Source organism: Nothoprocta perdicaria, unplaced genomic scaffold (genome assembly GCF_003342845.1).
Source record: "Nothoprocta perdicaria isolate Ctin4 unplaced genomic scaffold, notPer1 scaffold_7, whole genome shotgun sequence".
Classification (NCBI taxonomy): Eukaryota; Metazoa; Chordata; class Aves; order Tinamiformes; family Tinamidae; genus Nothoprocta; species Nothoprocta perdicaria.
The window spans coordinates 1,277,514-1,304,070 of record NW_020455976.1 but is presented as its reverse complement, the minus strand read 5'-3'; the positions used below and the strand labels follow the sequence as shown (position 1 = coordinate 1,304,070).

At 43.5% G+C, this 26,557-nt stretch overlaps 2 protein-coding genes across 2 annotated transcripts in view; both read right to left on the bottom strand.

The window, feature by feature from the left end:
- Positions 1-149, bottom strand: part of NPM3 (nucleophosmin/nucleoplasmin 3) — a 3,327-nt gene extending 3,178 nt beyond the window's left edge. The window contains exon 1 of the mRNA XM_026050722.1: positions 101-149. Within this exon, the coding sequence (XP_025906507.1) occupies positions 101-134 (34 nt within the window). The 5' untranslated portion in view covers positions 135-149. The remainder of the gene's footprint in view (positions 1-100) is intronic.
- Positions 150-2,029: 1,880 nt separating this feature from the next.
- On the bottom strand, positions 2,030-24,199 carry OGA (O-GlcNAcase). The gene is made up of 16 exons (XM_026050524.1): positions 24,013-24,199; positions 20,430-20,481; positions 19,976-20,073; positions 18,691-18,821; positions 17,645-17,816; positions 17,196-17,294; positions 16,770-17,054; positions 16,161-16,319; positions 14,497-15,107; positions 13,933-14,107; positions 10,401-10,486; positions 9,437-9,541; positions 7,719-7,804; positions 7,018-7,210; positions 4,878-5,037; positions 2,030-4,103 (listed from the first exon to the last, which is right to left on the bottom strand). The coding sequence occupies exons 1-16, from the start codon at positions 24,197-24,199 to the stop codon at positions 3,967-3,969; spliced, it is 2,736 nt and encodes a 911-aa protein (XP_025906309.1). The 3' UTR covers positions 2,030-3,966.
- Positions 24,200-26,557: the final 2,358 nt, after the last annotated feature.

Below are 26,557 nucleotides of genomic sequence, written 5' to 3'. Positions count from 1 at the left end.
TGTCTCTCCCCGCCGCCGCCGCCCTCTCCACGTGTCCCTCCCGCCCCTCTCCCACTCCCTCGCCCCACTCGTGTCGCCCAGGCCCCGCGGTGCCGCTCACCGAAGAGGACGCTGCCGGGCCCGTGCGGCTCCATGAGGGAGGGAAGGAGGGAAGGAAGGAGGGCAGGGAGGGCGGGCGCCGAACCGGCCCGGCCCGGCCCGCCCGCTGCTCCCGCCCCGCCCGCTGCTCCCGCCCCCGCCGCCCCGGCCACCTCGGCGGGGCCTGCAGCACGGTGAAATGTCCCGTTTTGGACATTTTAGCCCCCGTGCTTAAAGCAGAAGGGTCTCCAGGCCGGTGGCTTCCTAACGGCTGCTGCCGGTAACGGCCTCTGCCCGCGGAAGGGTGTCAGCGAGCGCCGAGGAGGGGGAGCAGCSCAAAGGGCCCTGGAGATGACAGTCCCCCCTGCGGCCCTGTCCTGGGGGTCTCCTCCCGGGATGGGCTGGCAGCCCAGGAGCAGCTCGCAGGGCAAGGCCTTGCACCCCCCACTGCAGCCCACGCCCAGGCACAGTGTGGGGCTGCCGGGCTGGAGCAGGGACTGGTCCCTTCGCATCCTGGCTGGAGTGCGGAGCGGGGGCACTATCCTGCTCCAGGTGAGCAGGGCCAGAGCTGCGCCTCGTGAAGCCCAAAGGGAAGGATCCTGCTGCTTGCTTGGGCAGGAGGATGCGCGGCTGTGGGAAGCAGAGCACTCTAGGGCTGAGCTCACGCTCGCTCCTGGCTCTGAGCCCGCTCCACTCCCCCAGCCGAGCAGGACTGCTCCGTTCAGCCAGCCCCTTCCTTCCACCTGGAGCCAAGTCAGCACGACTGAAGAGGTAGGAAGAGCCCAACCCCATCCCAGCAGAGAGCAGTTCACGCAYTGGGGGCTGCACAGGAGCACGGGGCTGCCTGCAAACTCCTTTGCTTCCGCACTAGCTGCTCCCTGTGGCTCAGATGTGGCTCACACACACATCCTCTTCCCTTAGCAGCTCAGCCTCTCAGCCACCAAGCAGCTAARCCCAGCTCCTGTGCCCAGGACACACCAAAGGGTAGGAAAAACCCAAGCCCCTTTGCAAGACAGGATGCAGCAACACCGAAGGAACAGATATTTTATGTTTATAAAAGTTTCTGAGTTGCCTGCTGCTGCAAAGGCCAGTGGAAGCACCTCAGACTCGCAGACGCAGAGCAGCTGGTTTGTTCTTCCCAAGCCCCCGAGCCCCCTTTGCAGCACCGGTCTTGCAGCTGATAACKCTAGAGCTCGCTAATGTAAGTGCTGTGCTTCCAGGTGCTACTGCAATGCATCTGCATTTCTAAAGCACCATCCTCCCAGGACGAATCCTACCAACTCAATATAAATTTAAAAAATCTCTTTCTTCCCACAGTGAATAAGAGAAGGATGTAGGAACCTTTTAAGCCTCAGAGACCAACATATTGTGGGAAAAACCAGGACAGCAAATCCCAAGTCTGTTGTTTTCTGCTTTTCAGGACATTCATTGAGGCACGGACACTTCCAGGATGAGGATGTTTCCTCCGTAACACGGCCCCGGTGACAGCTCAACAGCTGCCCCCTTACAGCAAAAGCCTCACCTGCTCCATAGGGATTTTTACACTTTTCAAGGGTAGGGAGTAGGAATTTCCACAGGGTCACTGAGTACCCACCTACGACAAAGCGTCACAGCAGGTAAGTGACAGCAGTGCAAGCCTGACCCACCAGAACTGCAGASGATTTCTCCAGCAGCTGCCTCCGAGGATATCCAACCCAAAAAGCACAAAGCCACGTGCCCCGTCGAGCCTCTCTGATTCAGGAACCTCACACACAAAACACATTTCTTATTTACATTCACTTCTCATTTTTATTCTATTTCTTGCATGGTCTTCAAATACAGTTTTACAGGTCTTTTTTTTTTTTTTTTTCTGCTACAGATACTGTTGATCAAAAACAGATTATGAAAGTGGCATTCCAACCTTAATGAAAATTCATAACCATGAAAGATATGTCAACGTATCACTTTACAATCCTAGAATTATGGTATTGGCCTGACATTCCGTAAGTTTATACAATTAATTTCTATAATAACAAAGTCATAGGAAGAGAAAATGTGGCAACTCCTTAAAAGCCAAGAAATAAGGCCACAGGCATCCTATGCTGTAATGAATCCAGATAAAATAAGTTGACTCTGGTATCCATGAAGAAACAAAACTCTCCCATCTGATAAATCAAGGTATCAGCTACTCAACATGCACTCAAAGCTGTATAAAAACCAGTGGCATTCAGCTCTGACTTACATGAAATTCAATAGCACAACCTCGTACCTCTCTAAAAATGAAATGAACTTGTTTCAACTTAAATATTTCGCTACCGCATTAAAAAAAACAATTGTTCACATTCTGCAAAGGAAAAAGAAAAATACCTTGCATGTGACTGCACCAGAAGGCCAAATGCAGCATGTCCTTACAGGTTGCAGACAACATTACTGCAGTCTTAATGCCATTCATTACAGGCTGTACAACTTCTTCAAAGCCTGTGCAGCTGGAAGCTTAGATCAAGAACTGAACTTCCTTTGTGCACCATAAAAAAAAAAAAAAAGAACAAAAAACCACAGTTATGGTAACAGGTGAAAGGAGCAAGGTACTGCAAGGTGTGTATCATTGGCCAATTACATTTCTGGGACACTGGGGCTTCTGTGAAATACCAATTTCACAAGTGATGCAACTGCCTCCCTGCTGACTCCGTTACATAGCCAAACACACCAGGTAAAAACATTAAACTCTTGGAACATTTAAAAGCAGTTAACCATTTAAATAATGTGTAGAAATGTGTTTATCGTGGCATTTCTTCTAGAAAAGTTATTTGATACAAATGTGCAGGATTTGAAGACCCTGATTTAATCCAACTAGTACAAACAGGCTTTAAAACAGAGAATGYTCCAAGGAGAAATCCCAGCTGGGGGCCAGCTCTCTGCCAGTCACCTTCTCCCAACCACAATTCTGTGCAAATGCCACAAAAAATAAGAGGCTTAGCAGCCCACCCCATGAATTGCTGTTCAGTCCCAGGAGAATGATGATAGCCTCAAGCAGTGACAACCTTGCAAAAGAACAAACTGCCACCTGAAGGGAGGATCCCTTGGGATCGGCACCCTGTACTCGAGATGGTCGGTTCCTAGCCCTGGATATGAGGCACAGTAAAAAAGGTCAGTGCTGAGGACAGATTCGCTCTCCACTGTGGTTTTACATTATTCCAAAGTGCCATCTTGGACCTAAACCATTTCACGCTTCAAAAGAAAAAGTTACAAAACCTGGTAAACAAARAGTTAGTCAGCATACAGTTAAGTTTATATACACTAAAATTTACAAGTTTTCCATTAAGTGACTTCTGCCACAGACCACTGCACATTCGTCCCTAACAAAGCACTAAGCTTGAACCAATGGTCATTAGAAGTGACAACAGGTCATTGCTTTATCAACAAGCATAAAGATAGTCAAAAACAGAACTGTAGCAACTTATCTTTAAATTTGCTGATTGACACAAGTAATCCCTCCCCTTTCTGCAACGCCTAGTTGCACATTCCCTTGCACGACAAAGAAAAAACCCTCCATTTTTACAGCTATTTCCATTAGAAACCACTGTTCTGTCGACACCTGAATGCACAAAACTGCTATCAACCCCATCGCTGAGCGAGAGGGATTCCTCCGGGAAGTTATAGCCCATGCTTGGCACTTCACACAAGACCAGGAGAGGACAAGGTTTCTCTTTGTCAAAACAGTGTTTTCAGCAGCAGCATCTTCTTCCACCAAATTACAGTCCGAATGTGTGATGGGTGATTTTCACATAGCCCCTTCYACCAAGCTGGTTTATTGCCAACTTTGTGCAGCTAGACCATAGGAAGATCCCCACCACTGCRTGCCCAGCTGTTAAGGGACTACAGTTCTGGAACAGTTTGCTGTCAAGTACTTCAGAGRCTTCTCCCAAGGATAACAACATCCTTTGGAAATCCTTCCATTTTAGCTATTTCAAAGCAACCCAGCTTGCTGTAAAATTCCAGAATTCTTTTATCGTCTGGTCTCACTTCACAAAAAGCCCCACGGGAGCCTGAGGAGGGAAAAGAGAGAGAAACGCAACGGTATCAGAGAAAAGTTATGATAAAAAGCACAAGCTACAAATATTATTAGATTCCTCACTCATCTCAGCATTTAAATCCAGTGAAATCACTGACGGAATTCAACATGAAGCACTGTTAGTGCCCAAAAGAGGCAAAATTTATGGCAACATAGCTGACCATCCCCTAAAGGGACTGCATAATGCAGACATTATCTTGTCAGCCTCTACAAACTAGCTCCCTGTACACATCTCATGCTTCCCATCAAAGCACTCCAAACTCRGGCATTGCCTCAGAAAGGCAGTGGTACCAAATGGTGCAAGGGAACCAACCCTCAGGTGAGCAGCAGAGCAGAAGGCCAAGTGCATYCCCATTTTGAAGGCTGAGGTAACTACTCACCAGGGCACACTGACATATGTAAGAAAAAGCATCACTGCCAGAGCCAGCAGGGGAACCAAACATTTCCATGTTGCTCAAAATGCAAAAAGATGCAGTCTCGCTGCCAAATTGCTCCCACGGTTCTTTCTATTTTCTAATTTGCAGGGTAATAGCTAAAACAAAGCTTTTTGCAGAAGACAGCAGCACAACAGTTAACTGGCAAAAGCATTTTAGAATTATTTACCCAAATAATCTAGGGTGCTATGACATGAAGCAWATACCTCAGGAAAACGTAAAATGTGTTAACATTAACCATCCCAAATTTGTCTAATATCACAAAGCTATCAGGTAATGAGGAAACAAAAGAATTTCAAGTGCAAGAAGTTTACCATTAGCCTTTAGAGAGGAGAGCAGGCAGGCCATCATACTTTTTGCCACACTTGGATCTGTCACTTTTTTATGGATATCAATCTTTATCAGTGATGGGAAGTTGGCAAGGAATGACTCAGGCAATACTTCCTGCTCTTCRTGGAAGCTTAGCATTATTTTCTGAAGACAACATGGGAAATAGATAAGTTAACAGATAGGCACAACCCTACAGCAAAAGAAGGGAAAACAAAACAAAACACAAGAAAGGCTCACAATGGTATGTGTAGTCACAGGACTATTTTAAATGCTGTATTTCACAAAAGAATTTATTTATCCTAAGAATTTGGRGCCTCAAGACAAACGTGTACTAAAGAACAACTGAAGTGTATTAGAAGTCAGGAATGCAGAAAAAAAAAGATGACCTGAAAAGCATGGTCTGAAGAGGTAAGAAACACAAAGTAAACCTAATCAATCCTATTCTGTGAAAAAAAATGTTCCTTTCCTGATCTTCAATGATGATGACTCCTAAGCGGTTACTGAGGGTTCTTTATTTTTCTCTATGGTATCAAAAGAGTATTTGGAGAAAAACCCAAAGACTCCTGTTTTCCAGAGAACAGTCCTCAAAACAAGAGTCTTTAGAAACAGACCTTTCCTGCTCTGTTGTACCGAAAGCAAAAATCCTGGTGTAATGTGGCAAGAACATAAAATGCCCTTCTGTTCCTAGAAATCTGAAAGCAAAGCTAAATGATGAGCACAGAATATCTCCTCCTTTCCCTCTCTGAAATTGTCTTTAAAATCCTGGAAATCAATGCTCCWCCTTTACTGTACCTGCTACAGCTTTGCTGGGTTTAATTTGGTATCTTCACACACACCAGCTCTGCTTCAAAATCTCAAGTTTCCTCAAGTTTGAAAACACACCATTGTACAAAGGCTAAAGAATGAAGCCAACAAGATCTGCAGACTGCAGAATTAACTCCACTTTAACAGCAGTGAAACAAATAAGACATCTTCTAGTCATGTTTATCCTAGCACATACCTTTGTAAAGAAGATATTTGCTGCAAGAAACTTCCTACAGACCTCACTTTCCCCCCCCATCAAATGTGCCTAAAATTAGTGGGCAATTTCCCAACACAAAGCRACAAACATCTCATTCAGTTTTCAGGAAATTTTGCTGGTACGAGGGCTTGTGCTCTCAGCCCCATGAGCTGCATTAAGACTGTCACCATCCTTTCCAAACAAAGCAAGAGCACATTGGCACAGCCTGTGTCACTCCAGATGCTCCAGGTTTACCCTGAGCTTGCTGGCAGCACAACGTGACAACCCAGCAGTCTGAGGGCAGCTTTTGCATCACAGAACGTTTTCTGGAATGATCTGCTTTTCCTCAAAGCAGCTGATGTAACTGCTCATTGCCCCTGGGCTCCCATCTGATCCTCTCTTCACATGCTCTTTCCACACAAGCAACACATCTGGGGATAGGCYATGGTTAACAATTATTTTATTTTTTCGAATAAAAGGGCTCCTAATTCTTAGGGTAACATATATTTGATTGCAGGCACTTTTCTTGATGAGAATGCATCAGCTAAGATCACCCATTTCTGACACTTCAGTAGTACTCTAGTTTTTTAATTTCTTTCAATAATAACTCAAAATATTGATTCTTGGCACTTGCCGTTATGCACCATTTACAGCTGTCACACCACACACACAGAGTTTCAAGATTTTAACATCTTGAAGAGGCTTGTATTTCAGTTTTTCTATACTTAAACTAATATGACTGAGAAGAGCTAGTTTTTCTTTGAATATGGAGAAAATAATAGCTGCTAATTTATTTTCCAAATGTAATTTTATCCACATTTATGTTCTATTTTGGTTTGAAAGGAACAGCAGAAGCCATTCTATACGTACTGGATTAATTAAGACTAAAGTACATCTCATGGGTTTATTGCAGCTCACAGCTGTATCTGATTCATAGTAACAGAGCATGAGGTCACATAACAGGTCAGATTATACTCAAATACTTAAAAGAACACTAATATTGAGTAACATAGAAGTGCAACATGCAAAAAAAAACCCTAAAAAAAAAAAAACCAAAAAAAGATTTGTTTCACCAAAGAGGAATGTAGTTCTACATACAATTCTGGTCTTATGTGTATACTAACCTCTGCTTCAGACAACTCCTTGTCACTGTTGGGTTTAGTGTACTTTTCTTGCATGAAAGGGATCCAAGACATTTTGCATTTTTTAATGAAAGGAGTCACATCAACTGTTCCCAGGGCGTAGCCACATATGCCATCCTCATCTTCTAAGACAAAGCAGTAATCCAGGCTGAGGGTGAGCAGACCTCCCACTAACCTGCAGAAAGAAGGGTCCAAATTCAGTCAAGAGAAGGTCACTCTGAATGAAGCAGTTCAGCCATTCTAGAAGAAGCCATGAGGTCRTCCAAAGAAGCAATAGAGCCCACCAGCAATGGAACTACTTTCTAGAAAGTAGTAATTAACAGACTAATCAGACTAATCAGATACATGATACCATGATACCAATACTTTCACAAAATCTCAAAACAGAATTATTATGAACAGGTAAACAAGTTTCATAACAGGTTTCAGCTGAATCTTTTGGGCAGAGCTTCACAACAAGCGACTGGAGCACAAATTGAGATGCAACCATTAATGCTCTCTCTCAAAAAAGAAAGAAACCCATTTTCAATGGCTGCAGAGGGCTTTAGCTCAAAGGGCTGTTTTTCTTCTCCCTCCTTTTTATCCTCTGTCCCCACCCCTTTTTTTAAGCTAAATACAATATTAGGACTTCATCCTTCAGAACCACTTCTGCCAGGTATCCATCATTCATTCTTAATACTTACTTGTCTCCAATTAAGTCTGGTAAGCTATGGAAGGGTTGATCAGCTCCATCAGCATACATTTCTCTGCAGATCTTATACACAGATGCCTAAGAAGACAGAGGGCATGTTTTTCTTGGGCAGTTGAGCAAGTCAACAACTTTGTTTGGGACAGATTTCTCTAGTATCTGTCAGTGCAATCTAGGACTGGTAGGCATTTAAGATACATGGAATAAAGATATATATTGCTAAGAATGTCTCTCCCTCCCRATTAGCTCTTAAAACAAAAACTGCTCATCAAAACCACTATGTTTAAGTGCAATGACTAGGAAATACGGGCTGGAGAAATCAACCACACACGTGTCATAATAGCACAATATTCATCCTGATGGCTGTTTAAAAAAATGCAGTGATAATCAATACACTTGATACAAAGCCTCTCTCTCTCCCAAAATTCTAATTGTTTAGATCATGAATGACAGACGCATCCTGATGGATTTCTTAAACATAAAAGGCTTTTACTGCCCTTCAGCCATAGCAGCTGAATCTTTCTAAAATATGGCTGCTAAAAGTTTGCTCTTTAAATGAGAAGGGCTACATATTTCACCAAAACAACTAATTGGTATGTCTCCTGCCTCCCTTCCTAAGGCCACTCCTTCTCAGAAGAGATATTCTTTATGACTAAACATTTAATAAATTGTATCACYAGTTGCTTAAGTGGCTTACAAACACCAATTCCATTGCCTACAAAAGAACAAGTCAGCTCAGGTAGCATGCTGCATTAAGGGACAAAGAGCACAGCAGACCACAAAGCTAGCTTAAACTAGCAGGTAAAGGACATGTCTTCACATGACAGCCTGGTCTTTCCGGTGGGCTTCMAAGTAGAGAATCACTTGAAACATAAGTATCTAGGCTGATTTTGCAGGAATTCAAATGAAACATTTCATCTCAATGTAGCTGTGGAGCTGAGTTTAAGCTACACTAATCCTTACATTGTTTAAATTTGTACTCATGAAGACAGTTACTAATTTTTGGTATGAGTTTAAAGACCCTCTTGCTAAAACGTGTGAGTGAAGCTGCACACAAGATTGGAGATGGAGTGTGTGACAGCTGCTCATTATCAGTAAAGAACTCATGGTTAGAAAATATCCTTTTCTCCAAAACAAATTTGACAAAAATCATTTCAAACATCAGTCTAAGAAGTTTACAAAGTTTGCAAACATTAGGAGGAAGGAAAAAAAAACATGGCTGAGTTAGAGTGGCCAATTATTATCACATCTTACAACTACATTTTGAGCTGCAATATTGATTCAAAGGCACACAACATATGTAACAACTGAAGTTCAGCCCACATGACTGTGAGGCTACCATTAGTTATCAGAATAAYTACCAAGTGAAGAGACACAGGGCACACAGCCCCTAAGCTCAATATACTGCATGCAACTGCCCTGCAAGAATTCCACTGCCATCATTGCACCGTTTTAATTTGCCTTTCACAAGCAGAGAAAGGGCTCACAGATGAAAAGAGGGGAATGGGGAATAAAGATGTGGGTGTAACTATACTTCTGCACAGCATGTTATTGAGTGATAGGCAAGTGACAAGGTTTGTTCCAAGTGCAGCTTGCCCTTCGTGCCTTGTGCAAGATGCTGGCATGTCTGTTTTCTCAGGAGATAAAGGGCAGCAGCCACGGCGTTGCCCCAAAACAAAACGCCCCGTYAGCGAAGGTGACAAAAGCAGTTACCTCATCTTTAGGAAAGTAGGGTCGTATTGTGTACACTTTGGAAGTGGGTGTTAGTGGAGGTGGTTGAAAAAAGAGGTCATTTGCCCCATCAATAGGCAGCAAGCGCTGTGAAAACAAAATATTCAATATGAGCATATGAACAACAAAACCCATCACTCTTGGGTGTGCACTGCAGGCTCCCAAATTAACATTTGCTACTGCAGGCACCCCAGAAGAAGGTGGGATTGGTATGCTTTACAAATGCAAAGACCTCATCTGAATAGAAAATATCCAATTGGTGTTTTAAAATATACAACTGAAACACCACATTAACTGATAATCTTATCTGCTTTAACATACTTTTACCCATCCTATCTACACTGTCTCTGTATAAGAATATAGAATGTCAGGAGGAAAGGTTTGGTCTGAAGAGGGTTAACTGGCCAGAGGAGACGCTTTATCCCAAAAGCAATGCGCTGATTCAATTTGCTGCGCGCAGAGCACCTGTGAGGGGGAAAAGTATAGCACTTGAAAAATCCATGAACAAATTCGAACATGGCATAAACAGATTTAAGCTTACTCCCCAATTGAAGCCTTTGCAGCAAAGTGCCCGAGAGCTTTATTTAGAGAGGAATCGAAATTTGCGTGGCTATCCCTTTTGCTCATGGAATTCCCATYGGCAGACAAGCATGCGCGCATTGTGCAATTGCGGGCGCAGAGAAAAATGCTGTGCGACCTGCAAAGAAACAATGTGAAATGTACAACTAAAGCCGCTGCGCTTCGCATGCGCGGGGGACAGGCAGCATCTCCTTGAGAAATTACTGTAGAAAGGGGAGGAAAATTGTTTTAAACCAAGCTGTAAGGCTAATGGGCTTTGGACCAGAAAGCCTTCGGCAGACCAATCCTTCCAGACCTCTGATGTGCAACAAAAGGTTTCTCATAAAAACAAAGAAAATGTCATTCAGTTGTGAAGTCATATTGATACCTGGAACTCTCCTGCTAGACCACCTCTAAAGGCCCAGGGTTCTTGGTCTCCACTTAAGAACTGTGCTGAAGATTGACTACGACACCCTGTTGAGATCAGATCCAAGCGGAGAACGTTACGAGAAGGGGGATTTTCCTGGGTGTCTAACATGTCCAAACAGCTAACACACACTGGTGGAAAAGGCTCTCTAACTGAGCTATAGTTCAAGGTTTTGGGGGAGGCTGTAATAATGTATCATTTGTAAAATTTTGGTACCCGTGTACTAATTGCAGCGTCTGTTTTACAGAACAGACTAAAGAATAGGTGAGGTGATTACAGTAACACCTCCTTCCAGACTTGAGGGCATGAGAACGGTGCCATGTATAATTACATGGGCTTCTCAAACCCACGTTATTTTGCTTGCATATCTGTGCCAGAAGCATTTGTTTCGTCTACAAAAGCAGCACATCTCAGAAGCCACGTGGCTCAATAGAAGCTATTGTCAATTTAAGCAGCTGAAGACCAAACAAATTCCATTATCACAGCCCCTTGAAAAAAAGTGGACCTTTCTGAAGTCACATTTTAGTACTGATTGTTTAAATCTTGTCAGAAAACTAGGACCAGCAATAAATACAAAGAGTCCGGAGCAGTTAAGGCAGCCAAGAAAGCTGCACAAAACGGTGTTCTTGCAAGAGACTGAGCAGATTTGCATAATGCAGCTCATACCTTTACAATGCTGCTGGCAAGTTTAAAAGCTAAGTAGTGTTAACTAGAGTTTAACCGTATTTTAATCTCGTACACCCTGTTGGMCACAGATAATGCTAGCTTTGCTCGTTAACGTGCCAATTTTTACTCATCAGGCATATCAGATACACCAGGGTTCCTACTGATCTACCAGTTACAGTAGGCCCATTCAAGTGCTCCACTTTAGTTTATATTTGCTGCAAAAAGAAGCATCCATTAGCTGTTTGACTTATAATACTGTCCCACTAGTAAGGCATCACAGTCTTTAACAACAATTGATATAAATGACACCTCTCATGAACAGTATCCGGAGTGGAGATTTCAGTTACCTGCCTAGTTTTCTGACAAGATGAGCAGCGCAAATACTCTTTTCCTTTTGTGGACAGCAATCTACTTCCTGTTTGAGTAACAGTCTCAGATCAGTACAAACAAGTATGTYGTGCTAGTCAGAGAGTCCCAAAGTGTGCCAAGTTTGACATTTAGAACCATTTAGGAATATATCTTGAAAACAAACTACCCTAAATAGAGTAAATTTCAGAAATGATCCCAGAATCAGGATTTAAATTTGGTTTGTTCCCACGTTTTAGAATTCTTATATAAAAAAAAAAAAGGATACCCTTCACAAGGAGATTTAGTCAGCAACTTGGAAGACAGTAACCGTCTCTCCTTTGAGACTACAACTTAACTAGCACTTCCAATTATTAGAGCTGCATGAATGAAGAGCTGTATAAATAAAAAACATAGTTAATGCCTTAGTCGCTGCGCAAATGTGACTTCAGTTCATGCCTAGCGCACAGCTATTCTATCTGAACTGCCTCACAGACAAAACCTTTCCATTTTAATTAATTAATGACGACGCGCTGTGAACATCTGGCGCCGTCCATCCAATAGCAGTAGAAACTTGTGCTGAGGATTCTCCCATCTGTACACAACGGGGAAGAAGACAATAGAAGTCATTAGTAATCCATAGTACTGTACAGCCACACTAATTTAAGGGACTGAATGCTAGCTGGACTTGGAAGGAGAGGTTAAGAAAATGAACTTTCAGTGGACCATTGAGCACACCCTTGTGTAAACTCATTTGTTTGGATTTGTAACATTCTTAGTTTATATAAGAACATTTTTATCAGATATCTTGCTCTGTATGCACTTAGGCTAGTTATAAAATGCAAGCTAAGGCTCAAAACAACTCTCAAAGAAGTGTAATTAGCATAAGGTTATTAAACTGTGCATGTTAAACTCTTAAAGTGAAAATTTCAGCTACCTAATGCCAGKTTAAGTACTAGAACAGAGCCAGAGTTAACAGAGCTGCTTTTCTAATTGAACCACTCCAATTAAGTGTATTACTTAAAAGACTCGGACCTTACTTCTCAGGGACTTTGAAAACACAGTTTCAGCTGAAGTCAGGGAAAGCAGTAGGCAGTTCAGCTATTCCAAGATGAAGTCCTAAATTTGGACTTCAGTGTTCAGAAATTACCAAAATCACTGTCTCCTTTATAAAGTTTCAGCCCAGATTTTTGAATAGATCAAGCCAGCAAACTGAGAACATTCTTTCCGACTAAATGGCAAGATACAAGAGTAGCAAACTGGGGGAAGCTGTATTACACTGGCCTTAAAAATGTACAAAGCAAACCTTTTAAAACAGCACTAATAGTAGAATAAAGATATTGTAGTATATTAACTACATTAACTGCTAAGTTCAGTTTCCAAGCTAGCTTTCTTCCCTGTGCTTTGCAGAAGAACGTCCTAAACACTCATCTTATAAACTATACATATAGGGATGTGAAATTGGCACAGAACATACAAGCTGCAGAAGCAGGGACTGATGTAGTGACTCATTAGTGCCTCTCTATCCCTACATTACATGTATAATTTAAAGACAATCCAAACACTGGAACTAGACCAAGGCTGTGTAATGGTTTGCCACTGTGAGGTTTGTGACAGCGACAAAAGTGTGACTCGAGACCATCAGCCTTGCTGCCTGCTGTGTATGTCAAGCAACTCCACAGTAAATTCCTTACAATTGGATTGAAACCTGGAAGTGAAATGAGGTCACCAGAATTACCCAGGCCATGCTGGTGCTAGCTGCCAACTTGGGATTCCCCAAAATCTTTCATAAAAAAAAAAAAAAATTTAAACGCAAAAAATAAAAGAAAAAAGTCTTTTGAGATCTGATTAAGTCTCAGACTAATCTGTGTTGAGAGCTACAAAATTTCCATGCATTGCCAAAAATTTATAAATTAAAAAGAGTCATTTGGAAGCACTTGAAGGAAATAATTTTGCACCAGAATAGCCTTACACTAAAGCTCGCATGCGCACAGGGCTGGGAGGATTTGTTTCCTCTTGGCCAGGCCCATTGAAAGGTCGCTTCTGCAACTGTTCTGCTAAGAACAGTAATAGCATTATCARGACACAGCAAGCAGCACGTGGCTGATGCGGTCACATTTCGTAGCGTCTGTTCCAATCACATACCAGGATATCCAAGGAGCTACATGGTGCAGTCCAGTGTGCATTCAGTCAGAATAAGTTAAAAGCGAACACTTACGTGTCAGATGAGATTCAAGTTTCATTAGCCCAAGAAGAAAATCAAGGCCTCCAATCTTAAGCATCCAGCAGACGTCACTTATAATACCAAAGCAAATTCACGGGAAGCATTGCTTCAAAGAGCTAGACAGGAAAACCTTTAAAGGAGGGTCATACCAGACCCTATGCCAAGAAAACACATTCACCTAGTATTGTTTTCCTCGTGGGCTAATTAGAAAACAAAAAATATACTATCTGGCATTGCAGTGGCTCCCAATGCACCTACCTAACCATTGCACAAAAGATTTCACCATTGACATAATACTCTTGATATCCCAGACGTAGGAGTACATATCATAAAGGATTGTCCTGTTGGCACAATTGGAGAGACGAGTGAACATTCCCATCACCAAGCTGCACATCTCTTCGAATTTGGCTGCTCGGTTACGCCATTCTTCTATCTACAGATGGAGGCAAAAGACCCACAAAAATCAAACACAGCCTTCCCAGGAGAAGAGAAACTCTAAATAAGAGGAAGACTATACAATTCCATATTTCATTTTACCATTTCATTCAGCATGGACTGCCATACTACACTAATTAATATTTTCTATTGTTATAAATAATGGCCAATGCTTGTTAAATGCAGACACCAGACCACCTTTACAGCCACATGGCACTAAAGAGCTTAACACAGGGGATTCCATGGAATGGATGGAAGTTACTGTGACCTGCGGTTAATTATATTCCACCCATCAGCRTCTAGAAAAATGAAATACTCTGTTTCAGAAAACACATTATTCACAATTTAAGTATTTAAAAATTTAAAAGAAGATTAGGTCACACTCACTTTTTCAGCATCCTTTCCTTTGCAATTAACACTGACAACACTGCTATTTGCTCTGAGCCACTGGAATTCTCTCAGCATCTGTGCACCTTTGGGCCCGTGTTCATAGGGAAGGTAAAACAAGTCAGCAAGAAGCTGTAAATCCTCTAAAGTCACTGGTTCTACTGTGTAGAGAGGCTTTTCATTTGGCCCAGGCACAAACTGGTCTTTATTTACTTGCTCATCAGTTTGCATAGGGGCAATGTCACTACCAGAGTCTTCCTGCATAGACATCTCTGGGGACTTAGATTCAGCTATGCTCTCTTTATCAGTATCCATCGGTTTTAACTCCTCTGCCATCTTGGCTTCAGCGATATCTGTCAGTATCTGATTAGTATTCTTGTCTGTGTCATCTTGTTTTTCCACCACCATGTCCATTGGCTCCTCATCAGACTGCTTCTTCTCTTCCTCCTTTACCAAGGCGGGGGACTCGCTGCTCAGTGCTGCCCCCTGACTCATGATGGGTTCTTGGTAAACCGTGGTAACCACAGTTGCTGCATTTAAAGAGGATGGTGCCACCAGAGGCCCTACATCCCCTACTGTAGTTTTAGCACCACTGTGGGCCACTTGCCTACCTGAGAATAAGAAGAAACAAGTTTAAAGTTTTCAATATTTGCCAATTAACATTCATTCACGATTTGCAGAAGTCATTGCTCTGAATCTGCTGCTAAGGCATCCATCTGATCAGTGTAGCTCCCTTTTGCCACTCTGTTCGTTCTTCTCCTGCCACTGTAGTTTTAAGTACAGACTTTGTATTTTGGCAAGTTTCCCCTTCACATAATCAAAAAGCAAAGATAAAAGCTTTCAAGGTTAACCTTTTGCCCTCCCAGTCAACTGACTTGGCTTTGTTTGGACACAGGGTGCACTTCAAAAACAAAAGGATACATGCTTAATTACTTCCATTACAAAAACGTCTTTTAACCCAGRGGAGCTAAGAAAATGTAGAAAGATGTTAGCTTAACCAGTGCTCTTTATCCAGTATTTTTTTTTCTGCATTTGAGTTTTCAGATAGGTTTCAAACTCAGCAGATATTCAAAGATGCTAACTACAYGTAAAGAGGTGCGAGGAGCACTTCRTCAGCAATTAACGGGAAAGGGCAAAGTGACAGACCCAAACCCACACTTGATGAAGATTTTACTTCAAAAGCCAAGCTCCCAATGCAACAAGAATAAAGGTGTACAAATCCTCAAAAGAGACATTTTCTGTAGGCAAATTCAGAAAAATAAATCCAGCTGAAAATAACTGGAATAACATGGACATCCTCTGAGGTACCATTAATGTTTAGAGTAATTTAATGTCCACTTTGCACACACACACAAAAATATTTCCTATTCTCTCATGAAAGCCTAAAAACAACTAAGACGAGCAAGATCCTCAGACTCTTTTCTTTCCTGTATCAGAAATGCCAAAGGCTCATACTTCAAAGTTGTTCCTGCTCATCAAAAATGGCAATACATGCACATTGTATAATGTCATACTTCTTAACGTTTCCCCAATAAGTAAAAAATACTTTCACTACAAAAATACACAAATTGMGATCTGTAAAATACTTTTAGACCAAATGTCTTGAACATTTGGTCACATTTTTCTACCAATAACACAATGAAAAAAAAAAAAATCCAACTCACTGCTGTACTGCTGAGGTACCCCAAACTCCTGCAGCCATTCTGTTAGGGCCAACTTCAGAGCCATTTGTGGGCTATAAAGAACATCTGTTTCAATGTCTTCATCACTCCCCTCATTTTCCAGTTTAATCTGGATAGAAACCGTACTGTCTTCAGTATCAGCTACAGAGACAAGTGGAAAAAAGTTATCACGTAAGTTTCATTTAACAAAAACAACATGTTAGACAAAGCAACAAAAAGCAACAGTGCAGAGACTTGATATCTTGGCACTCAGTTTCCCTCTTGATCTGAATTGCTTCAATACCCATCAAGTGAAACTCATGGACACTTACAATGTTGAATTTATGCCACTCAATCATTTGCCAAGAGCACTTTTTTTTTTTTTATACAATTGCTACTACGTATCAASACTAGGCAATTCTCCAATAATAAGTGCTACAGATACTACTCAAGCAGTCAACAAAACAACCTGGGTGCTTCTTATCTCCCAAGCAATCACTCACTCCACCCCCAAGTACAGAAAATGTGCAGTACAGGAAAGGTTACGATAGTCAGAAAGTTGCACGACTTTTATTGTTAAATAGGTGTCCCCTTACAGTCGCACATACTTACTCATCACTACATCTTTTCTCACTCCGTTCATGTTAGATTTGTACCAGGTTGCAAGTGTGTGAATAGCAACATAATTGGCTTCAAATTCACAGTTCGGGTTCGTCAGAACTCCCTTGAGTCGAGGGATGAGCTCAGTTGACCGACCTTTGTAAGGCCCAAGAAAAAGTCTCTTTTGATCATAATCATTAGCATGAATGTTATCCCAGATTACTGGTGCTCTCCTGATGATCTTTGAAACTTCTTCAATGGACTCTACTGGAATATCTTTGGATACAACTTTCGGACCTATCAGTGAAATAGGATAATCAAAAAGTTTGCATATATTTCAGAATTCACTTCCACAAGAAGTATCAGGACACTATTTACTAAATACATATAATAAATAACATTGACACTGTAATTGGATTTGAAGAATGCTGTTTTTACCTGTCCATAAGACATCAATTCCAGGTAGTAACTTTTCTCCCACAGTCCGTAAATAAGGAGACTGGGCAACATTTGGATAGCAGAAAGTTCCACAATATTCTGCATGGGGCAGAAGAGGAAGTTACTACTAGCAGAAGGATGCATGCATGCCAAAACATCCTTAACTGCTCAGTGAACACACACAACCTTAACTTGATCATAATCACAAAAGGACATTTCTGTCTAAACAGAAATCTGTTAGTTTAAGGCACCCAATTCTGTTATTACAAGTGAACGACCGCTCCTCAACTGAGTTTTCCTTTCATCAGTCCACTGTACCACTGAATAGATCAATATTCTTATTTACAATGAAACACTCTGAGATATGAGATGAAGCTCACAACCAAAAGTAAGAAAAAAAGTCTCCCTCACTTCTGTTAAGATTTAACTGGACTTTCATGTTCTTTTACCTGTAGGACAGAAGAGAAATGTGTCTGGTTCTCCTAAGTACTGGTAAATCTCATTTGTGATTGAGACCTGTGCATGAGCAAAGGAACTGAAAACTTCTTTGTCTGCTGCACACATGTTGTGATCAATATCATCAAATAGCAGTGCAAAAGATCTGCATCCAAACTGGGAAACCTAATGTAAAAGAAGAAAAAAAAGAAATCATCTATTTTTATTGAACTGTAGAAAATTCTAAMGCTTTGCCTTTATAAAAGGATCTAACATTTCTCATTCGTCATTTCACTTGAGGAATTATTTTTCAGTTTATAAATGTGTAGTCTAGAACATTCTCCCCAAAGTATATCATATCTAATTCAAAAACCTAAGTAAATCTATAGTATCTTATTAAGTGTGCAGTGCCAGAACAAGAAAGCTGTATGCTGGAGTACTTCCATTTCCACAGCACAGATTGCAAATTTAAAATCCTCTCCAAGAAGAAAAACTACAGGAACTGGGAAGGCGAGTAGAAGCAAGACAGGCTTTGGCATCTGTTCATAATGAATGTCTGCCTCCGACCCACTGCTCTGCCTTCTCAAAGATGCCTCTAAAGACTGGCAATCTGCTCCAGTTTTTGCAATCCAAAGCTGATCTCACCAGACAGCTGGAAAAGAGCTTGCTTTATAACAGCTTTTGGACAAAGGACAGGAGTTAATTATGAGAACAAAGCAGCACATGCATGTCAGGTCTGCCTCCAAAGGCATTTACTGTGCACTAGAGTTCTTGCGTTGGAAATGCATCTTAGCTTTAGGGCCTGGATATACTTTGGAGGCAACCTCACAGTAACAACCTCCAGAACAAGGTACAAGATCTGATCACTCACCTTACTGATCACTGACCACGTACAACCTGAATGTTTGTTTCATCAGAATATAACCATTGGTATTGCTCCCACAGGTGAGCACAATAATGTTAGCATCAAACATATTAAAGCAGCTAGCAAAAATTGAAGAGTGAGTCAGATACTCAACTTAAGCTGCACTGCAACTCTGTAAGTTAATTTAGCACTTACTTGGTCCAGCTTGCGTTTCAGTGTGGATACTTCCTTAGGATTAGAGAAAGTAATGTCAAGTCCAGGTGAGATTGCATAGATGAATTCTATTTCATGTTCTCGTGCAGCTGATATTAGAGTCATTAGCTGCTCTAGAAATCAAATTCAAATATTTCAGGAGGGTTCAACAAAAAAAAAAAAAAGTCATTATATATATGTTAAAAAAAAATACGCCTATTCTACCGTGCACCAAAAAAAACAATATAAACAAAGAAAATGATAGATAGATCTAGATATCTGCTGGAACTTCTAGACATAATGTAGCAAAGGACACATTAAATATTTTCATGAGGTCTCAGAAATGATCCCAGAAATGTGTTAATATCCTGGTATTATTTTCTGTTTCTCAAATTTTTAAGATATTTAAACATTCTCTCCATTTCAGTGCTGCRTGACAAATATGGATGCAATCTGCTTTTGCAGCATGCAGCCCTTACAACTAGTTCTTATACTATTTGCAGGGCTAAAGCTCAGGACACAAGAAAAAAAGACATTTTTGACACCATATGGAAAAAGAAGTAGCTTTAAGAAAGAAGCTTAAAATTTAATTCTCCACATAATTAATGAAGACAATTATTTTTAGATTAATTAGCCACCCTTCTTGTTATTGGCAATAAGCTTGCAGTATCCCTTACATTATACTTCCACAGTGATTCATCGTGGCCTCCAAGAGGGATTATTTAATTTCAAGGTGGTATCACGTTTCCCCTCACTCAAGGAAAATGATAATCCCAAAGGCTAATAAAACACCATATATCCTGTAAAAGTCTGAGGTGGATAAAAAGCCTCACAGCAGCTTACACAGATCTTTATGTTCTGACTAAATAGCCAGAAGCCTGCATTCTTAACTGGGGCTCTCCTCGCTGAGGCAAGTATTTAATGAATCACATAAAACGGCATGCTTYTTTTTTTCTTCCTAAGAAATAATATCCACTTTACAGTATGGCCCAGATAATCAAGAGCTAGAGGGATAATTCTAAGCAACTCTTTCATAGAAAAGAAGTAAATCCCAGAAGACACTCTTAAAAGCAGTCTTAGAAATCATCTGTAGTGCTGTTTTAAAAAGAAGTAAATCCAAACTTGCCCCAAAAGCCCCATTAAGTAGAGCTGCAGGGTATTCAGAACAGGTCTCATGATTCACCTTTAAAACTGGCTACTGTGATTAAACAGACAAGCACGTGCAGCAGCAACCAACTAATTTAAGAGCTGCTTACATAAAATGCTGAGGGGGAATAAAGGCAATTACCTGCTTCTTCCACAGAATACATTTCTCGCCAGAACATCCTGTGCTTGTAGTCATCCTTTGGAGCATAAAGGTATGTATTTAGCCCCCATTTCTGAAGTCTATAAGCACAAGGAGACCAAAAAAAAAAAAAAAAAAAAAAAAAATCAATGACAGAGTAATCTACAAATCCAGACAATGAATATTTTACTTGATCTAATCCTTAGGGCTTTTTTTTTTTTCCCCCTTCATTCAGTGTTGTGTTATACTATTAAATCACTATAACTTTAGGTACATCTGATACTGGAAAAAAAAATGAGCAGTTAAACACGAGGGAAAGGTGAATTTGAATCCCCAGAATACAGATGATATGCAAAAATCCGCTCTAGGTTAGAACAATAAGTCTGTTCAGACCTAAGTGGAAGATTATGATTATATTGTGATGGAATGCGCTGCAGTGAGGGGAAGCATGACTTGCCTTCTAAAAAGTTCTTTCCTCTGCTCCATAACCCAAGGTCTTCCATAAAATCCTATGGGAAACAAGATTAAAAATGTCCAGTTAGATGTCAGATCATGCCTGTTCCATGAAATATTATACTATAACCCACCATTTTCTTCCTCTCCCCCAATAAGCTATTTCTGCTACATTCATCAAAAGGCCTCCCTAGGCAGGAAGAAAAAAAAATAGCTAGACAACATCAGGAAAGCATAATAACCTCAACTGATCTAAATTTAAAATGCAATTATAACTTAATTTATTATGATCTAGAGTCTGATTTTTTTTTTTTTTGCCACTGAAGCAATTAATTTTCCAGAATCCAAACTGAATTCCTCAGCAGATGCCCTTCACAAGTCAAGTCAAGTCAGCAATACTGGGGAGACTGAACAGCCATAATCTAATTAAATTATCACTCCAGGTGCAATCAAACCTATGTTCTAGGTAAAAGAAATCCTGAAGGATACTGAAAATACTTACCTGTTCAAAAAGGCTTAACTAGGGATGCAGACCACAGTTCATACATTCGACATACATAGTATGCAAATAGGTATTAAGGTAGAAGATGTGTAATTAAATCACATGCAAGCAAATAAAATACATGGATTTGATTCTCTTTACTCACATTAAAAGGCTCCCTAAATTTTATTTCTCAATACCTACATCTTTATAGGTTAAAACTGTAACTTTGAATAATCACATAAAAGCATCTACACAGGTAATTTTAGAATAGGCTATACTCAAAGCCATGTAGTTTGAAAATGCAATCTTAGTTTTAAAACCAAAAGTAGATAAAATAAATTTTTCCATTTTGGAAACATAATACTTCAAAAAGCACAGTTACCTCWCTTATATTCATGTAAATTCACTTAGACCTATGTGCAAATAGCTGTATTACAAGTGGGCCGATTCAGAATAAAGCTTCAACTTGGTAGTTTATGCAAAGACCCAAGACTAAAATAACGAAATTTAATAAGTTGTTTTCAAACAGCATGGCTGCTCTAAATGATGAATGACACTACTAACAYACTAAGCTCCCAAGCATGCAACACCAGTGCAAATGTCTAATTTCTCCATGTTCAGAGTTATTCACCTCTACACCATTTAGTATTAAGGAGGTCAAAGCCTCCTGTTACAGCTTTGCAAAATGCAAAGTTGACACAACTGAAGCATTTTCTATGTATTAAGTAGCCTTCTACTTACCTGCTTCAGTGAGCAATGTTCATTTTCAACAGCTCAAAGCAGGCTCAAGTTTTAGGAATTAAGCTCCCAGGGAGCAATCTTAGGCTAACTCACGCCACAACGTGGCAAAGCTGAGTAACTACTGCTTCTCATTTGAAATTGCCAAGTGACAAATGGAGGACAGTTACATGGAAGCGCAAACAAAAGAGAGCAGTTGGCAGGCATGAAAACTRTGAAGATTGTTTCACCTAGAACAAATTCTTCATTTTCACAAGAGTCACCCAATTCTGCTTAGTGCCAGTGTAAGGGAAGTCAGCACATCCAAAAGTGAAAGAGTTGCCGTGGCACCTCATTGATATCACTTCTGCCTCCTGGCATGTCCAAAGTGCTTTCCAATACGACAGCACTACTCCACAGCTAATGACCAGAACAAAAAGCAACCAGATGTAAAACTGAAGAGAACATGTTAGTCTGAAGCGATACAATAGCTCTATTTTCATCTGACACTTCTTAGACTACTGATGTCATCAGCTGATGACAGTATTTCAATCTTTCTGCCTAACCAAAGTAGTCCTCCTTTTGTAGCATCACCTCATGACTGTGTGTCTGGTTAACAGTAACTTAACCTATCCCTGCCAATAGTTCATCCCAATTAACGTGATCTCCATCACTAGAAGGCAGGCTGTTCTGAAGTCACAGCACCAAAACTTTACATCCCAGACTCTTACATTTTATCACTCCCAAAACGGTGCAACCAGTGCGCCATACGCTCTTTACACTCCTGGAGTGCATAGGCTGTATTTTTGCCCAGTTGTTCAGCACTCTCAAAGGAAGGCAAAGCATCATTTATTGTCACACTTGCCCACTTTCCCTCCTTCTCCTCAAAAAATAAAACCTAGATTCTCCAATTCATTGCTTCAATCACATCATACTTCTACTTGTCTTAACTGCTGTGCTATATATAACTATTTATCTTGAATTCTGAAGTTAATCCAAGTTATTTCACTTATCCCCATAGCTTCTCTGTGTCACTAAGAGATTGACATTTTCGCCCACTACTGTTTATCTCATCCATCACAACTGCTTCTTTGTGCTCCTCTAATCCTTTTCTTATGAACATATATTAATATTAGATTGAAAGTTTCTTTAAGTGGGGCCATTTTCTTGCTTCCCATTTCATGCAGGATGGTCAAGAATCAATCTTTATAGAAGCTGCTCCATAGCATAAAACAAAGATGATCAATACCTTAATTTAAATGATTAGAAAAAAGATTATGTTAAGTGAGGGGTCTTGATTTTATCCCTGRTGAACAGCTGATCTCTCAGTCTGGGTATATTAACCAAAATATAAGAAATTGCATTGTTATATATTGCCTATATATCTTTTCACTGATCCTCTTCTTCAGAGCTTTCAATCTGACATCTTCCTTTAGGAAGTTTTACTTTAATAACAAAGCCAAGACACCTCTCTCCAAACTGACTATGTAGGCCCTAGTAAGTGCTAAAAAACAGAAATCCAGGATGAAAATTACATTATTAACTGGGGCTGGAGCACCTCACACAGTGACATTTGCTGCAGCCAAATGGTCGTTTCTTGCTAAGATATGAACAAAAGGGATTCTGCAAGCAGTGCTGATAGTGACTTTGATAAATAGCCTGCTTCGCCATTCCATCTGTTAGCTGTTTTGCTCTCCTCCTGGAGATTCCTTACAGGTTTAAAAAAAATAACAGTAATCCAGGCACAGGAACTTAGGATAATTTCAAACCAAGTATTATATAGTGACTAAGCCATTCCTTCTTCCTAGCTTTCRGGCATCTACCTTCAACAATTTGTCAGAAATGCAAATGCATTGTGTCATTTATTTTGCAGCTCCTGCAACAATTTAAACCTTCTCAATGCCACAAATAGGTGCGCTACCAGAAGAGGCCCATTCTGCGCCGCAATTAAAGCGGCAAGCTACAACAYGGCCCTGGAGAGAACAAGGCAGTACTTAAAGCCAGAACAGATGTCTGCGGAGTCACCTATTCCCTACCCGGGAAACTGAGCCCCTGGCACGCAGGGAGAGCGTGTACAGCTGGGATAATCGCCGAGCAGAGCCGCTCTTCCCGTCCCCACCTCCCCCTTTGGACACGTACGAGCAAGCGAGGCACTGCAGGGCCCCGGCAGCCCGCAGGGGGTGCCCGGCCTGCCCGCACCCGCTGCCGGCTCGCTCCTCGGCAGCTCCCAGCGCCCGCCCGGGGGCAGCAGCCCCGCCCGAGGGCCGCCTCGTCCCCGGGGAGCCGCGGCCCAGGCCGCGCGCGCTCCGCGGGGCCGGAGGGAGCCGCAGGGCCGCCGCCTCCCCCGCGGAGAGCGCTTCGAGCCGCCCCCGCGCTCCGCTCTCACCTTCCACGACGCCGCAGAGGAAGCGGCGGGAGCCCAGCGCCGTCTCCGTCTCCGTGTCCGTCTCCTCGCCCGCCGGCAGCGGCGCGGCCGCGGCGCCCGGCGGCTCTAAGGGAGCGCCGGACACGCCGGCCGGGTTGGGGCTGCCCTGGGGCTCCTYCAGGGCCGCCTGCCCCTCCTTCTGCACCATCCTGCCGCCCGCCGCCAGGACCCCCGCTCGCCGGGCCGGGCCGAGCCGGGCCAGGCCGAACCGAGCGCCCCTTTGTCTCCGCCGCTCCGGGCCGCCGCCGCCGCCGCTTCCTGTTTACGGGGCCCTGCGCCTGCGCGACGAACCGGCCCCAACCGGTCGGCACGGCTGCGGCGAGGCGCAGAGGCACCGCGGCGGAGCCGAGCCGCCGCGCGCACAGAGGGAAGCGGCGAGGGAGGGAGGGAGGCCGCGGCGCAGCGGCCGCCGCCCGCGCTGCCGGTACCGCGCGGCTCGAGCGGGAACAAGGGACTGAGGCGAGGGAGTTACCTCAGGCACCGAGCGGGCGCCGGGGGGGGGGGGAGGAGAATGGCGTGCGGCGCATGCGCGAAGGCGGGAGGGTGCCCACTGCGCCTGCGCGGGAGGCTTGCGGGGGGAGGGGCGAGGCGGCGGAGAGTCAGGGCGCCTGCGCGCGGGGCGAGGGCGCGCCCACTGCGCCTGCGCGAAAGGCCCCCGGGGAAGGGGAGAGGCGGCAGGGGGACAATGCGCAAGTGCGGGGTGGGGGAAGGCGCATGCGCACTTGGCTTTGTGTAGGGAAGCGGCGCCGAGGGGGGAGGGCGAAAGGGTGGGGAAATGAAGTGTTTACTTCAGCGCTGCGCATGCGCCTGGGGCCTGGTGGGGGTGGGGTCACGGCGCAGAGGCCCGGGCTCCAYGGGTGCGCATGCGCGGTGGTGTTGCCGTCTCCCCTGAGTCATGACCTGGTTCGCGCAGCGCCGCCTGGGGCTGCCGCGCGCCCCTCGCTTCAAGCTAAGTAGGGGCCGCCGGGGCCGTCGCGCGGATGGGGGACCGCAGTGCGRCAGGATGCGGTGCCGCTGCCTGCAGGGCTGTGGTCCGCGCTTCCTGAGAGGTGCAGGGGGCCCTGCCCCTGGTCCTCTTCTGTGAGGACCTGCCTGAAGTTTCTTGTGAGTCTTCGGGCCACTCGATGGGGGGAACACGTGCTGCCCCACGTGGGGCTAGAGCAGGCAGGTCCCTGAACTGCGACATGGGGTGACAAGTCGCTGTGTAAACAGGGGTGTGATCTGCAGGCGCATGTGACATAACCCTCCCAGCCAGCCTGGCGGGGGGGACAGCTCATGTGCCACACAGTAAGGCCCTGGGGAGCGATGGAGACCCCGTCCTGCGGTGACAGGTTGGAGAAGGCAATGGACRTCGCAACAGCCGAGTCACCGTTGGACCCAGAGTATATGAAAACTCCAGATGATAGCGCGTCCCTGCTATGCAAATCCCCGTCACCTCTTCCTGCTTCATTCAGCTCTCCCCAAACCCGCCTTGTGTGGCACGTTTCCAGTGGGACAAACCCTGTGGGACAAACAAGACAGCTTTCGAGATCCATCCGGGTCCATGCTCAGGAAAGTCCATGCTGCAAAGAGCCTGGCTGCAGAACATTTCTTGTTACCATCGTGTGTAATCTAAAGGTTTCAAATAAACAAACCGAAACAAGTGATTTTTGCAGTCACCCTAAGTGGAACTAACCAGACTGTATTAAAATGCTGCAAGGCCTTATCAAAGACTGAAGAATTTAGGTAGAAAACACACACATACTCTCATGCTACCAGATCTGCCCAGTTGGCTAAACAGAGGACAGGAGGGTCCTTGAAGCAGCTTTTGCCCTCACCACTTTGATGATCCCCCCGGTAACCTTGCAGTGACAGTTCCCCTGGGACTGGGAATTCATCCTTTCATACATTTGTGTCTCCAGGCTTTGGACAGCATGATGCTGGAGCAAGTTGCTGCCCCAGGCTGCATCAGCCTTACCCTATTGCTCAGCTGTTTCCTGGCTTAGTTACTATTTTTTTTAGAGCTGGGAAAAAAAATGCTTGAAGCAAAACAAAGCTCTATTTTTCTACAGACCAGTATCTGGCCACTCTTTCAGATCCCTAAAGACCCTATTCTCATACTTGACCCATCTTAGGGTCCTTGCTGCTGTCCCACCCTTAAATGCCACGTCCTCACAGGGGACCCCTGGTCCCCAGCTCTGCTTCACACAGCAGCTTCTCACAACAAGTGGATAATGAACCCGACAGCCGCCCGTTCTAGAGGGATGTGACCCAGCAGAGGGGCTGATCCAGCCCTCCCTTCCTCAGCTCCTTCCCCAAATCCTGCCCAGAGGGCAGTGAAGGGGCAGCTAAGCAGCCCCCCTGCCCCACAGTTCTAGGCAATGGTCCCTGCATGGAGCCGTTTGGTCCGAGAAGGCCAGGGCAGCGTTTAGAGGTTGAGCGAGCCCTACAGCCATCCCCCTTGCCCTTGTTGTCCCCATCCTTCTCCTGCCCTTTGCACTGGGGACAGAGACTCTCATGGGTGGCT